Here is a 15,484-nt window from a genome sequence, read left to right as displayed (position 1 = left end):
TTATAAAACGACAAAATGCTCCAAATAAATTAATCATTTCGCTTAGAAAGAGTTGATTTCCGTCATCTGTTGCAAAAAACGTTGTTCCTAACACGGTAGATATGCCGGTATTTTCTCGCACACGATGTCTTCTCGACCTCGGCTTCGCCTCGGGTCGAGAATCGACATCTAGTGCGAGAAAATACCTTCATATCTACCTTGTTAGGAAAATAACTATTTTAGGCACTAGATGCGTAGGTACACATCGTGTGCCTAAAAGATCATTTATAATCGAGTTGTATACAACGTTTTTCGCAATAAGGGCAATGGAAAGTCCTACATTTCCTCACTTGTTGCGAAAAAGGATATTATGAAAAAATAGCGAACGTTATTTCAAACCCTTTTCTACAAGAAAATATAGGTCCTATTGAAAAACTGATTACTGGTCCAAGGTCCTGGCTAAAATTATTATTTGACTAAAATCCGTCGAGTCAGGTGTGTTTTTGGGTTTCTAATTGAGTTATGTCAAAGTCAGTTTCATCTTCGGTGCTTGACAGTGCTATAGTCGAGTAAAACATTAATTATTTTATTGTTGATACCGGTTTTGTTGCAGCGACATCTTACAGTATAAAATAGTGAATTATACACTACCGTCAGAGTTGACATATAATAGAGGAAAGAGCATTGATCTACCTGAAAAATGACGTTACTTTTTTACGAAAAATGTTCCAGTAAGATTCATTTCCTATGATTAAAAGTAGTAACCTAGGAAGTGGGTGAACCTTCAAAAATTATCGCCATTTTTACCACCCTGTGAAACGGAATATTTCCACATTGTGCCGATGTGAACTTCACATTGTGAATATTTTGGGTTTAGGAAGTTTTTTTTTGCTTTTCTGGCGTGACCTGACTTAATAAGACATTTCGTTTTTTAGTTCAGAAGTTTTCACACTTTTCAAGTGAATACCGGAATGTATATTGGGGACGTGTTAAATTATGGCGAATTATAAGAAAAATGAAATTTCATTCATAAATTTTGATTTCCAATTTTGGTCTGACGATGTTTAACAGAGGGGTTTCGACACTTCACAAGAAGAAAACAACGTCGGCCTATCGAGAAGGACGCTCAACAAATCATATTTTGAATCTTAGACAAGTTATATGTTTAGTTTTAGGGCAAAATATTTACTAAGCACAATCAGAGTGTGTTCCCATAATTTCTCAAAAAAATAAAACAAAATGCAGCCCGACCAGCACACACCATTTTCTTTACGAACATAAAAACTTGGATCTTTTATTAAATTATTGCTTCAACATCAACTCGAGATAAATAAATTAAATTTGATTGGTTAACATTTGTTAGGAATTCTTATGACTTAAGTGTAAGAAACACACCCCATTCAGGGTATAACATCGCGTCGTTCGATCCGTCGATTATAGCCTCCGTTGATTTCATTACTTTCGATCAGCACATCATCGGGCCTTGGTCTCACTTCATAAGCTAAAAAGCCATCGACGTCATCAAGTTCTTTGCAACTAAATTTAGCCACCAGCGCAGCCCGACCCGCAAATGGTGGTGTGTATTTAAATGTGGCTGATGTTGTTGCTGAAACAGGTACTTCTGCAATCTGTCGGCAAAAGTGATATTTGGGTCAGTGTGTTGGGCTGAGCAATTCAATCGGGAATCTGATTTACCTTCTTCAATATTTGAGACTCAATTCCTGGACCTTCGAGTTGGAACAGTCCTTTCCTCAATGGAATTGGCAGTGGATTGGTAAGTCTGACAATGACATCGATCTCTTCATGTGACGTCGGTATACCTTGGAAAGTTATTTTAATATCCGGTTTACGCACCCGGAAGTCGTCTTGTGCGAAGTATTCGTAATCGGTGTCCCGTACGTTGGCCATACAGGAAATGTTGAAGGCAGCCTGTTCCATTGGGCGAAAAATATTTAAATTTTGAAACTCACTTTGGAAAGACAAAATCCAGATTTTACCTGGTCCATCAATTTTCCGAAATATTCGTCGAAAGTGACCTCCATTTCTATCAATTTCAAGGAATTTGGCGGGATATTTATATCGAATGTCGTCGATTTAACCTTGTCCCGTTGCTTTCCTGTGTACAGTACCGTTTCGACATGCAAAGACCCCACAACGTCGTAAGCTTTTTCATCAGATCGGTTCTTCACTTGTAGTGTCTGTAAATGGGTTATGCATTCAGCTGATGGTGATTTTGCATCACAAGTTCTTGTACTTACGACTTGGAACGTTTCGCCAATTTTGATATCATCTTGCAGGTTGAAGTCAAAGTAAATGTCGTTGAAGTCTTCGTTGAGGTAATACCTTGAAAACGAACTGTTCGCTTGCTTTAATGCTTTGGCCATCGTGTCCCGTTCATCTCGGCTCTTCTCCGCAAATTTGTACGTTTTCGTAATATCGTCCCGGTCCCATTGTCCAATTTGTTTCGTGCTGATCAAATGACCAATGCCCAACGTATCTTTCCGCAACAATTTCAACGGTTGATAGGGTCCAGTGTACCGCCAAAACACCTTGTCTGCATTCACCTCCGAATACAAGAAATCACAGTCGTACGGACGCAATATTTCACCCAATTTAACTGCCAGCACCGATGCCGGACCGCAACGATACATATCGTCCGACATTTCTTGGGGTGTTGAGTCGATGGCTTGCCAGCCACCGTATTCAACACCAATGTCGGGCCGATCCATCCACACTTCATTCCAAACGTGGTAATTCCAAATGGAATCTGAATTCATTTCCTCCAATACCTTGCCTTCGGCATCGACAAAATAGTCTACGGTCAACGATCCCTGCGTATCGTGGGCTGATGAATAGTTTGTTATGATGCGGGACGGAATGCCTAAGGTACGTGCGACTGAAAATTGCAATTTGTTTGTTATGTACATTGACGGCTGTGTCGGATGAGGGAAAACTCACTTGTGGTCAAAACACCGGAGAACACCCAGCATTGCCCAAATTTGACGGGCTTTCGTTTCTTGTAGTATTCCTGCAGTATTGCAACGCTACCAATCCATTTTGTGGGAGGTGTTCCTCCAGAAAAATCTTCCGACCAATTACCCAGCACTGCTCCATCATCATCCGGAGAATTTACAGCAGCTGATAGTGCTCTTGATATTTTTATCGGGTCTCCACGATGAGCCGGAGTTACCTAAGCCGTCGAAATATTTCAGTCTGAATTCAAGCTCGCTCCTGAACTGAGTTACCTTTCCAATTTTAGACATAAGTAGCAACGAACAATCCAAAACATCTCTTTCGTACTGACCCAACTTCCACACCGATGGTCGAAGTCGATTGTAAGAGCCTCGCCATATTAACGTTGTGTCGGCCAACACATACTCCCTTAAAGCCTCCCTATCTAGAATTTCGTAAAACAATTATTCACCTGCCACAACATCTTTCCTATCATAATCCTTACCTGGCATATAGACTTGATCATCTTTGCACCAAGGATTGAAGAGAACGTAGAATGTCGATGAATATTTGAAGTTCCTTACACCCTCTTGGTTCGACACCTGTGTATCGATTTCCACTCTCCATTCACCGATGGGTGCTCGGCACGACGGCTTTATCAGCACATCCATTTGATCGCCACTTATGGTTTCGATTGCACTGCCCCATTCATTACTTTCACCCAATTCGTACGAATTGCTTTTCAGCATGCATCCGACTAGCGTTCCATGGCCATGACTAGGTTTTTCATCATTGTGTAATGTGAATACGAAATTCAAAGTATCACGCGCACGTGAAAATGGACGATTTGTCGTTAGACGGATTTTGAACGGTTGGCCACGTCGAACAATCAATTTCGTTTCATCGCCGGGATTCGATTTCATCGAATAGAAATTTTTCGTATGATGATCCGGTCCATTTTCGTTCGTACATAAGTCGAAGGATTTAATCGAAATGACATTGGTTGATGTGGCGTCTATAAATGAATCAACGGTTGAGATATGATTTAAGTGTGTTCCCGAATTTATCAAGGTAATAAAAGTGAGTGCAAAAGTTATCGGTTTTGTTTTATGATTGAAATAAATTTACGAAATTCAAACGGCTTCGATTGAAAACGTTAATCAACAATTTGTGAATCTAACCTAGACACGAAAATAGAAACCATTTTATGGCCACTCAATTTAATTACTGTACGGTTAGTGAATGAGTACATTAATATGAAAATGGAAAACTTATCACGGAATAATGACCCAAAAATTGTAATTAATTTTTTACAGTTTCAGTTTCAGCAATTCTATTTATATCACATGCCATTTTGGCCTATTTCTGGAAATTGATTCTTGAAATTCTTCCTGATATTCTTGAAAATTCCCGAATTAACAATTTTCGAAAGTCTTGACCATTCTTAAAGGTGTCCAAATTCTTTAAATTTTCAAAATTCTTGAAAATTTCTTAAAATTCTTTGAAATCTCAAAAATAATGAAAATTCTCAAAGTTACTGAAAAATTTCGAAATTTTTGACAATTTCCAAATTAATGATTTCTCCCGATTTTCACAATCCTTGAAATTTTCGGAAGTCTTGAAAATTCTTGAAAATTTACGAAATTCTCAAAATTCTCGAAATTTTGTAAAATTCTGTAAATTTTTGACAATCTTCAACATTCTTGACAGTTCTAGGAATTTTCGAAATTCTTAAAAATTCACAAAGTTCTTGAAAATTCTCGAAAAGAAACTAGGCCCTGCGTACGAATTCAAAGTTACCATACATGATTCAATGGATTTGATTTTACAATTCGTTCCTTGTAAAGCTTTCTCATTGAGGCATATTTTATTGCCCACCACTTGCGAAAGTTGGCCATTACCAGGCCATATGCACCCTGCGAAAACGATACATCTCATGAAGAATATTTTCGGCAAATTTTACATGAATTCCTTTGCTCTCGCATGGGCCTAGAAATCAACCAGAATACATTGGATGACTGATTCGGAAACAACGAATACTCGCAAACTCCCTCTTGTATTTTTGTGCAACTTTCTTCGTGAACTGTTTTTCGGTAAGTGTATTTGTATACCTCGCCTTCGGCTCGGACTCTATACTTATCGACACTTTTGTGAGTTTGCCTTTGACACAAAATGCTACCTCATGCAATGAATTACTTTCGCAGCATCCAATGCACTTTACTATTGCTTATTTTTCCCCTTAAACGATCAATGGACCAATTGGATCGAAATTAAGTTAACTCAATACGCTCCGACATGAGTACAAAAGATACCTGAATGGTTTTTGTTTTTCACATTATGCTGGGAATAGATTAAGAGACTGTGTAACTATTGAGAAGAATGTTCACTGACGATGAAGACCTGAACTGATTGCATAGCTACGGCCCTGAGCTAATCAATCCTATATTTGACAAATACCTTTTCTCAGTTAAAGGGTTTTACCAGTTACCCTTCAAAAGCAGCAGTTTTCACGTAAATTTTGTTTGTATTTCGATACTTAATTTAGCAAAACTTTTACTTGTTTCGAATAAACAAATTTATTCCAAATCTATTGCTTTTAAGAATATTTTGATCATCCTTTAACTGCTGCAGTTGATCATGAATGACAATTCGCTTACACGGTTATATTTTACGCCAGTGCAGTGTTAAGTAAATGTATTCGACAACAAATAAAGTCAAAGATTTTGCATGTTAATCTGTTAAAAATACTTTGATCCAAAAAAAGTAAAAGATTTTTCGTTTGGCCGTCTGTGAAAGTCTAATGAGTCACAGTACACAGTGTGTAAATGGAAGATACTCTAAAAATAATTGGAAATATTCGCACACAGAACCGATGTTACGTAATAAAAAAAAATCTTAAAGAAGACATACAGTCCAAATGCGTGTTTGATTTCATTCTATTCCAATGTAGACGAGGTCATTATTTGAACTCGTCCAATCAATCATAAATGAATATCCAAAGCAAAATCTTTCAGAAACGAATTTCAAACGAACATAATTTGACTCCGTAACATTTCTGATCGAAATTTATGTTTTTGTTCTCTTACGTACTAAGAGGATTATCTTTTTTGTTTGATGGGTTTCGTCGTAGATGTTGATCCATTTGGTTGGTGTAGGTGATGTGGTTAAATAGATTCGTAATAATCGGTTTGTCATAGGAATGCAATTAAAATTTCGTGTGGTCGAGTATGAATACAACACAGGTTCTAGCAGGAACATAAATAATATAGAAAATAAGTGTGAAATATATGCTCCATCTGCTAAGCAAATTTTTCTTGGGTCGGTCATACATTTTACACCTCAGATTTTCATATTGATGGAGTCTCCCGAAGTCAGACGCATTTTCCACTGTAAGGTATTGGTCCCTAGAGGCCAATACCACTTTCAATACAATTCCACGACGCGTACGTGTGCGGCTAGTGGGAGGTGATCGAATACCGAAAACATGCACTTTTCTTATAGAAATTTCTCCAGGTACATGAAACGTTATAGGTAATTAGGAAGGTAATTCCATGTACCTTCCGAGCAAAAATGGTCTTTTCGGGATTTAAAATTCATCCACACTATTTCGATGAACTTTTAGCGGTTCCTCTGCATCCGGAACACAACGAAAACATGAAAAAATATAGTAGGACGTTTTGACCACTGTTTCGATCTGAGAGAAAATTAAATACGTCTTTTTACGTTTTGCATTCAAACGCAGTTCAAAAATACCATTTCTCATCAGGCCATGGCGACAGTGGTACTTCATACAATGCTATAGGAACAATTTGCACACGAACAAGTATAGCGAATCATAATCGACATGAAATTCCAATACATAACTATCCTTGCAGACTCGTGGCGATGTTGTGGTTGAGTTGTGGTGGCTAATTAACGTTTTGGCTTTTGTGTATCATACGATGCGAAATTTGAAGCTTTCATAAGCCGCACATGTATGAGACGTGACGACTTTCCTCAGTTCGCATCGTATTAGACACAAAAGTCAAAACAATACATATTCTCTCTAATCACCACTGGTCTCAGCTTTGTATGTCACGATGAACGTACCTTTGAAGTGCAAATTTGAGACTCAGTTCCTCTGCTAGAATAATTATGTGTGCACAGGAAGTAGTTTTCAAAAGAATTAATTCTGTGTAATGTAATAGTGCGGCCGACGCGTCTATATTTCTTAATAAACCCACTGTTTAAGACGACAATATATCATCTATCAACGTCTAGCATTTTATTAATCAAATGACATCGATTATAAAAATGCATTCAACACCTCCGACTCTATTCAAGGCTTTTAACAAATTAAATATCAAAAAAATTAATTTTGCTCATAATTCATGCAAATTTTTTGTTTGAATAGATTCACACACTGGTGATGATTAAGAGATGCTTGCTTTTTTGCCTATTCTATTGAACCAAAATATTTAATTTTGGGAAAATTATCATTCAGCATTTTTTAAGAGTAAAAAAAGAATTTTTTTGTAATTACATTCAGGTGTCGGAGAAGGCCAACGTCTAACTACGACTGGCCGTCGTCTGTAATTTGTTCGGTATCGCCTACGTCTGCTCCATGGCAAATAATCCTCATATCTATTATAGAAATTACGAATTGCCGTTGCCATATTTTGCTCTCAACTTAATTTATGTATTCAAACAATGCACCACAAACACAAATTTTTTTTTAAACTAATTTATTCAATGCAAACAAACTGACGCGGCTTAGAGCATGTACGAAAAACAATTGATCTTAACACAACTACATCCCGCGCTTGACTGATTCATGAATGGCACTCCGAATCGTTTTTAATATAACATTTGGGATGCTGGCTTTGATAAATCATCTGGTCACACCGCGTCTCATATTGTTAACATTTACACACACATAATTACGTCATATTCTAAGTACGAAAATTATTCTCATATTTTTGTATGAGGAATCCGGATGACTGAAGATTGGGTTATCAAGGCTCTGTGTAGTCATATGTGTATTCGATGGTAATATGATGTACCTCCGACGTTCTTCGGAACTGATATGAAATCCGAGTTTGTTTTGATAAATAAAGACGTTCGTCTGAACTACTAATAAAATTTCTTCGTATCATAATGAAAAGGAAGTTTAAATTTCAATTAACTGCAGACGGCGAGCATATGACTAGTATTATCGGGTCTATTACCTCCATTGTTCAAAGTATTTTTTAATTCATTCATTTCAAATCTTGTACTTCAATTTCTTTAACATGCATTTTATTATAATAAGGGACCATATCATGAGGAACTTTTCATTATTTTTGTCGTCGTTATCGATAACAGAGGAATAGCCGTATGTGACAAGCTAACGGCACAATCCTACGAACGACACCGTTTTCGAAACGGCTAGTTATCTGTTAGCGATGGTTACGGGACTCTTCTATTATAGCAAAATGTATGCTTAACCTAGTGATAATTGAAGTAAAAGATTTTGTGTCAAACAATGCCAAAATTTAAGTAATAGAAGTAGTAGATTGAAACCTTCTATGCATAATACACCAAGCACAGGCCACTTGTGGCTTCTCCTCTCAGATAAGAAGTGTGATCGAAGATCGAAATAGAGACGATAACCACACACAAAAGAGCAAAAAGGAGTAGAAGAGAAAGGTAAAAAGTAAACAACTAGGTACGGACTGCCATAGTAGCTTGTTTTCTTACAATGGAGTTTTTCTTTACCAAGTGAAGACAATAGGAAATTCCAACAAGAGTAATAGTTTGTGGCCAGCAGAACGAAGCGAGTGACTGTTTCAAAGTGTAAAAACTCTTATTTACCTCATGAAAGAAACAAGAGTTTAAAAATAGTATGTTGTGTTACAAGTATTGTAATGCTGATTTTTTCAGCACTAGACCCAAGTTTTCCTTACGAGCGGAGCGAGCAAGGAAAATTGGGTCGTGTGCTGAAAAAATCTCATTACAATACGTGTAACACATCATGCTTTGTGCCAACCGAGAATTGAAATAGACAAGAGCACAAAAAATCATAATTTTCATTGTAAACAATCACTCTTCAAATTTGATCGATCACATTGCTTTGCATTTTCTCAAACGAATGCTGTAACAACTCATACAAATTCCATATCAACATTGCTTTGAGTGTTGTAATATCACATCAAACGGGTGCTGAAATAAGTCTCTTTACAACACTAAAATGAGTGCTGAAAAGAGTCGTATTTCAATTCTCGGTGGCACAAAGGAAATTTTTCTCATCTGGACTGTCATCAGAAAAACGCCATCTTCTCACCGCATTTGAGTGGAGAAAATAAGGGAAATTCGAAATTTGAAATCCTTTGTGGTTGAAATGGCTGAAAAAAAAAACGTCATTTGTGACTCGTGATGAAAGTGGAATTTTTCATCACTCGTGACAAAATGTACTATTCTCATACGTGCGGTGTGGTTTACCTTATTTTTCCACCTGCAATAGGCCATGAGAAAATAGCGTTTTGCTGATTGATCGAATGACATTTCTAGTGAGAAAAGTGCAGCACTACAAAAATAGAACTTTTCCCATTTGAACTGTCACTCTGTTTAAATGTTTTCGTGTTGAAAAATGGTAAACCCCGCACATATGCAAATAGTTGTGTTCACCTCGCTTCGCTCTGAACACAAATACCGTCCTTATTCAAAAATACATATGGAGCCACTGCGGCTCTGTAAATAACATAAAAAAGACAGGTAACAAAGTTCAACGTAACTAGGAACCATGATAACATGTTCTAACTCTGATCATGATTCTTCCCAACAGAATTTCTCAATTGGGTCGAGCATCCGAAGATGGTACTGCCTCTTACTCATTTTTCGTGCTGTTATTTTTTGCGTATAACGAAATTACCTATTAAGTTTTATTACTCAGCCTGTCCAGCGAAATCAATCGTAATTACGAGGAAATATATGTTTCACGATCTTATTCTTATAAATTTCAATGTTCATGATTTAATGTATGGATCCAATATATTAAGTTGGATTTACCTTTTTTTACGTCACTCCCATTATACCGATTATACCTCATCGACTATGAAGAGAACCGCTTAAGTGTTAACATAAAAAAAAAAATAAATTTGAAGATGCTAGACAGATATTCAGGTGTGCGTAATTGATCAAGCGATATTTTTGTAACGAATTGGTTGAAACAATAATGCATGTGAGACATAAACAATTAACGATGCGTTGATTGATTTATTACATTGTTAAGTATACGTTTAGTCGATCGTTCGTTTGTAAATTATGTATGCAGAACTGCCGTGAAATTCTGAACAATTTTATTGTTCTGGTACATTAGTTTCATTCTCGAAAATATAATTGGTAAAATTGGCAAAGAAAATTATTCAAAATATTTTATTGGCAAAGTGCTTTTATGAATTGGCTACGCTAATCATATGAAATATTGTAACCTTTAACTTGATATATTAATTAAACCGAACTGATTTCGAAAATATTTAATTCTATTCCAGTGAGTAATGGATTCTATTTTTGGGCTGTGTTGCAAAGCAGTCGCATAACTTTCGACCGTGCATGATTGATTTTGAAAGAATTCTGAGAGTTTGTGTGATTGTAGAAATTTTACGATCATCAGAAATTGTGTGATGATATTTTGTGGCATTCGAAGTTTTTTTTTAAATTATATAACCCCCGTACTAAGTATATATAAGTGGGTCGTTTGTAACTGATGCAATTCGAAGCAGAGTTTAAAGACAGAACGTTTGTTTATGCCTAAAAATGATAAGTCTAATTATAATTCGTACGATACGTGTCCAATTTTTAAACAAGAAATAAAATCCCTGAAGTCACATAGTGTCTACAGTCAAATGCAGTGAAATTTCAGCATACATTTACTTCAGCTGTCTTTCAGCTGATCCACACAAACAATCTGTTTATATCGTTTTACCACTACCACGCAAGTACAAACAGTTTTCATTGTACGTGTGGATCAGCTGAGAAACTAGCTGAAGTAAATTCATGCTGAAATTTCACTGCATTTAACTGTACGATCTGAACATATAATTTTACCAACGCACTTCAAGCAAAAAAGCTTCGAGTGACAGCTGCCAAATAGAGTACTATTTTGAACGAAAAAATGTTTACAGATCTTTTTACAGTGCCAAAATTGGTTTGATACACTCTATTTAGAGTACCACTTATGCTTGAGGTTATTTTAAAAATATGGCAGGTTTCCATTGATTGGTTTTTGCAGTTTAAGAGTTTTACCGCTTGCCCTATGCGAAAATGACCCTTCACTTTACATGATGAATAATTTCGCTTCATTTTTTCTGAATTCATTAAGTCGGAAACAACTCGCCTTCGGCTCTGATATAAAAATTCTACACTTGTCGAGAAGACAGGTACCGAAGCTTGCTCCTCAAAACCACACTTTGCATTTAGTGACTTTGTTTTCATCACACAATTGTAACCTCATGTAATGAATTACTTTCGCAGCACACAATATAACCTACTATAACCAGACGGTTAAATTTTCGTATTCATCTGATTACAATTTGTAAAACACCGTAAAACACTCGGTAAATTTCACGGGAGTGCAGTATTTACAACTGCTGGTCTTTTGTCAGATGGTGCTCATTGTTTATTTGTAGATTTACTCACTCACTCACTTGTACCGTACGCGTGAGTGAATAAACGGTTAAGACACTACTGACGTAAACAATAGTATAAGCATCTCAGCTGGTGAAAGATCATTAGTTGACAATTCTGCCAATTCAATGAAATTAACCGAATGCATAATTAGTTTGTGACTGTTCAAACTCATAACTAAGAAATTGTAAAATTTACAGCGAATGTCAAAAATATTGCATTCGATTTCCCTAGGGTCGCAAGTGGCCTATTACGTGACTGGGGACTGGGGACGTTTCAAGCGCACTACTTTCGACGCTCTCAGCATGTATAATCAATTACATAACTCGGGATAAAAATGAAATGTCTTTTACAGAAATAGGTTTCAGTGACGATTTACGATTGGCTATGAATGATAGCGAATCTGTCACTTCTTTTAATCTAAGTATTTTCAAGAATTGACCGCTAAATCTCGTACTTCAAAGGTGTCTTAACATTCCTTTTGCTACAAAAGGCCGTTGAAGCCAAAGAAATATGTTTACTTTTCGGCATAGTTTCGGTATGTTTATTTTTGTCTGAATTGTCGATAACAGATGTCCGTACGGGAATAGTCGATATTGTAGAAGTCTGTGTAATGTAATATACAGAGTATTTTTGATACATTTAAAACGTTTTAGCAAAGGACCATCTAGGACCATATTACTGCAAATGATGGAATTGTTACGTTTTTTGATAATAAGCCTGTGAACGGATGTTTTGTGGGCATTTTCTATAGACAATCCCTATACAATCGATTTATTGTTCTAGCAGCACAAATGAGGTCACACGAGTATTTGCGTTGACTGAAACTCATCTTAAATGTAGAGTAGTAAAAAATGCGTCATCGCACATACCTCCGAACAGAATATTTATACTCTCCGCATATTGAAATAATTTATTGAATTAAACGTTTGACTTAGTTGCATTGCAAGTTAATAGAGCAATTTTCAAGCACAATTATATTATATTCGTTGACTGAGTAGTATGCAAAAAAAAGTGTACGTGACCTTATTTAAACTATGTTCTCAATATCATGTATACGCAATTAAATGTTGGTTTATTAATAATTGGTAATCGATTAACAGATTAGACCAAAAGAAAATTGTTTTACAGAAGCGAACAACTCACCGGTTTCATCGAGAATCGGCGGTAAAATCAGTGGATTCAATCTGATTTCTTCAGTCGCTTTATGTTTGCAGCATTTGGTACAGCAGCTACATGAACACCATGTCTTTGGTAATGATTTGCAGTTTCCCATGATTCTTCTTTTTGACTAGATAAAGAACTTTGGTTCGCTTTTATTGGGTTGTGGCTAGGACGGAGGTTATTGCTCTTGTTGGTTATAGTTGAGAAGATGAAAGGTGCGCAACGATTCTCGTTCAATGCAGATATGGAGAGTCGTATTCGTCACGTTTCCATTTCAGTTTCAGTACCTACAGAATGTGGTCCATTAGTTATTTTTAAAGGATGACAGGGCATTACATTCAAATATTGGTTACAAGGCTGTCATACATTTTACAATATCGTGTAAAAGACAAAAATCTCGAAGTCGTTTGAGTTACACTCTAGTACTTCTAATGTTTTCGTCTCTTTAAAACACATTGGAAGATTACACCTTGATTTTTGTTTCGCTTTAGAGGAAATGGAAGTGCAATTGTGAAATTGCAATCTGTTGAACCGATTTTTAATTGTCGTGGTATACACCCTTGGTCGTATTAGTTTCTGCAACAAACTCAATTATTATTACTCACACGGTATGGGAGTATGACAAATCGATAAAACACGTAGCCGATCGTTGCATCATTACGTTTTCTTAGGTGTGTTTTTCCCACATGGACCGATCCGATGAAGCAATGTAGTGGCTATGTGGATAGAGAATGTGGGAAATACTATAAATGTGCGTACATTGAGCTACATGGAGCTACAGTGGAGCCGGCAGCAGAATTTGATTTTTTTACAAATAAAATTTTTAGTACTCAAAAGTCCGCTTCTAAGACAGCCACCAAAAAAAATGGTGCTGCCAATGCCATCGTGATCAAATCAGAGACAGGTACCATAGCCGGGTCATTAGAACCTAGAAGCGGAACATCAACTTAGATTCCAGAATGCAATCTCTCACTGTGTACCACTAATTTCTACCGAACATTTATGTTAGTCTATGTATAATATGTGCACGAATCGTTCGTTCACCTCGAGCGTGTGGCCATAGGCTTGGCCAGTACTCAAAGCGTTTTTTTTTTAGTCCGATGAAGGAACGCCTGTACATGAAGCTTTTTTCCACCTCATTTGAGATTTAGTGTCATTTGTTCCTTCAGAATATCACCAATAGTACAGTCAGAGACAGCGAAATTTCATCATGAATTGGCTGATCCACACAAACAATCAGAACTGTTTATACGTCTTTATACGGTTTTATAACTACCATCTGCGTGCGTGTAACAGCTTCAACCGAATAAACAAGTATAGAACAATTTTGATTTGCAGATCAGCTGAAAAACAGCTGAAACAAATTCATGTTGTAATTTCGCTGCCTCTAGCTGTAATCGAATCTGTTGCTACTTTTGATCTAAGTATTTTCCACAAAGCGATCTACAAAATCTATTACTTCATTTGTTCTAACATACATCTAACCACGTACATTAAAAATAGACGGCGATAGTCAGAGCTAATTGCTAGTTTTCGTCGTCAATGTTACTGTTGGTAAGACATTATAAGTAGTATTTAAGATCCAGGGGATTTATGTAGAATTTGTCACCAAACAAGCTGGTAACAATAGTGACCACTGACGACAACATAATATTTGTAAGCTATTTCCAGCACAATACATAGTGAATGGAATGAAGCAACGAACAAGGTAATCTTTAAAAAAAAATCCTTGAGTGGAACGCCTACAATTTGAATGTAAATTGAAAATTCGTTCAATTCAGAAAATGCAAAAAAAAAATTGAAGATCAGCACTAGATCTAACACATCTAACTGAAAAATGTGAATTGTATACTTCACACACAATACATCGATTTCCTTCTAATTGATTCGCAAAAATAGATTCCGCACCTTATCAATAAACACCAAAAATTAATTGATTGCATTAGAACCTGTTTCAGAAAAAAGCACTCTGCACACGCGAAACACAGTGTTTCTTATTGAAATTATTTTTTACTAATCCAAACAAATTTTGAATGATTAATTTGCGAAATAGCAAGGTAGACAGTCGACATGAGTGAATATGGGATGAGATAAAAAAAAAAATTAATTCTTTTATTAAGCACATCTCGCCACATCAATTTCAAAGCATATTGAAAAGAAAACACACAAATTCACTCTTTTTGTATTATTATTAATAGCATCCGAACCGGCAGTTATACTATGACATCACTCTCGATTTCTTTCTCAGACACTTACACACATTTTATCACTCTCAACTAAAATAAAACAAACCTTAGACACAACGCTAATATTTCTCAATATTTCAATAGCTGGTACTCAATTAGCCAATATATTGCCTTATCGGTAAGTATACATACACAATGTCTGCGACACTCCTAACTTCAAATATGTTCAACAACCAAAGCAAATTATCGGTTCCAGTAGGAAAATCCAATGGAAATTGCCTTCGACTGTACGATACGTTTAAGATTTTCAAATAGACTGATCGATCATACGGCATCATTGGTTCGTTTGACCTGCTCTCGAAACAAAAACAAAAATTCAAATTCTTAAGTGCTTCGTTCATTCGTTGATACGTTAGTTAGCCAGTCATTGATAATCTTATTACACACCATACAGCGGCGCTGGTGACCTTGACGAATTTTCTGCATTTTGTTGTGCAAATTGAGTCGATATATAGCTGTAGATAGGCGTTTATACTCAATTAAAGTGCAAACACATGTTT

The 15,484-nt window shown here is 36.3% G+C and overlaps 1 protein-coding gene across 3 annotated transcripts; it reads right to left on the bottom strand.

Moving 5' to 3' along the window:
* Positions 1-1,242: 1,242 nt before the first annotated feature.
* LOC119075372 (annulin) lies at positions 1,243-15,249 on the bottom strand. 3 transcript variants are annotated; one of them, XM_037181799.1, is made up of 9 exons: positions 15,031-15,094; positions 12,721-13,025; positions 3,437-3,946; positions 3,225-3,376; positions 2,938-3,169; positions 2,238-2,875; positions 1,977-2,177; positions 1,675-1,908; positions 1,243-1,607 (listed from the first exon to the last, which is right to left on the bottom strand). In XM_037181799.1, exons 2-9 carry the CDS (start codon positions 12,848-12,850, stop codon positions 1,380-1,382), a joined length of 2,325 nt encoding a protein of 774 aa, XP_037037694.1. In that variant the 5' UTR covers positions 12,851-13,025; positions 15,031-15,094; the 3' UTR covers positions 1,243-1,379. The 3 variants fall into 3 exon arrangements, with proteins under 3 accessions (XP_037037694.1, XP_037037695.1, XP_037037693.1); XM_037181800.1 differs by lacking the exon at positions 15,031-15,094 and adding an exon at positions 15,117-15,249 and having other exon boundaries at positions 1,249-1,607; positions 12,721-12,865; XM_037181798.1 differs by lacking the exons at positions 12,721-13,025; positions 15,031-15,094 and adding an exon at positions 7,454-7,752 and having other exon boundaries at positions 1,249-1,607.
* Positions 15,250-15,484: the final 235 nt, after the last annotated feature.

This window comes from Bradysia coprophila, unplaced genomic scaffold (genome assembly GCF_014529535.1).
Source record: "Bradysia coprophila strain Holo2 unplaced genomic scaffold, BU_Bcop_v1 contig_200, whole genome shotgun sequence".
Taxonomy (NCBI): domain Eukaryota; kingdom Metazoa; phylum Arthropoda; class Insecta; order Diptera; family Sciaridae; genus Bradysia; species Bradysia coprophila.
This window is presented reverse-complemented; position numbering and strand designations above follow the sequence as displayed.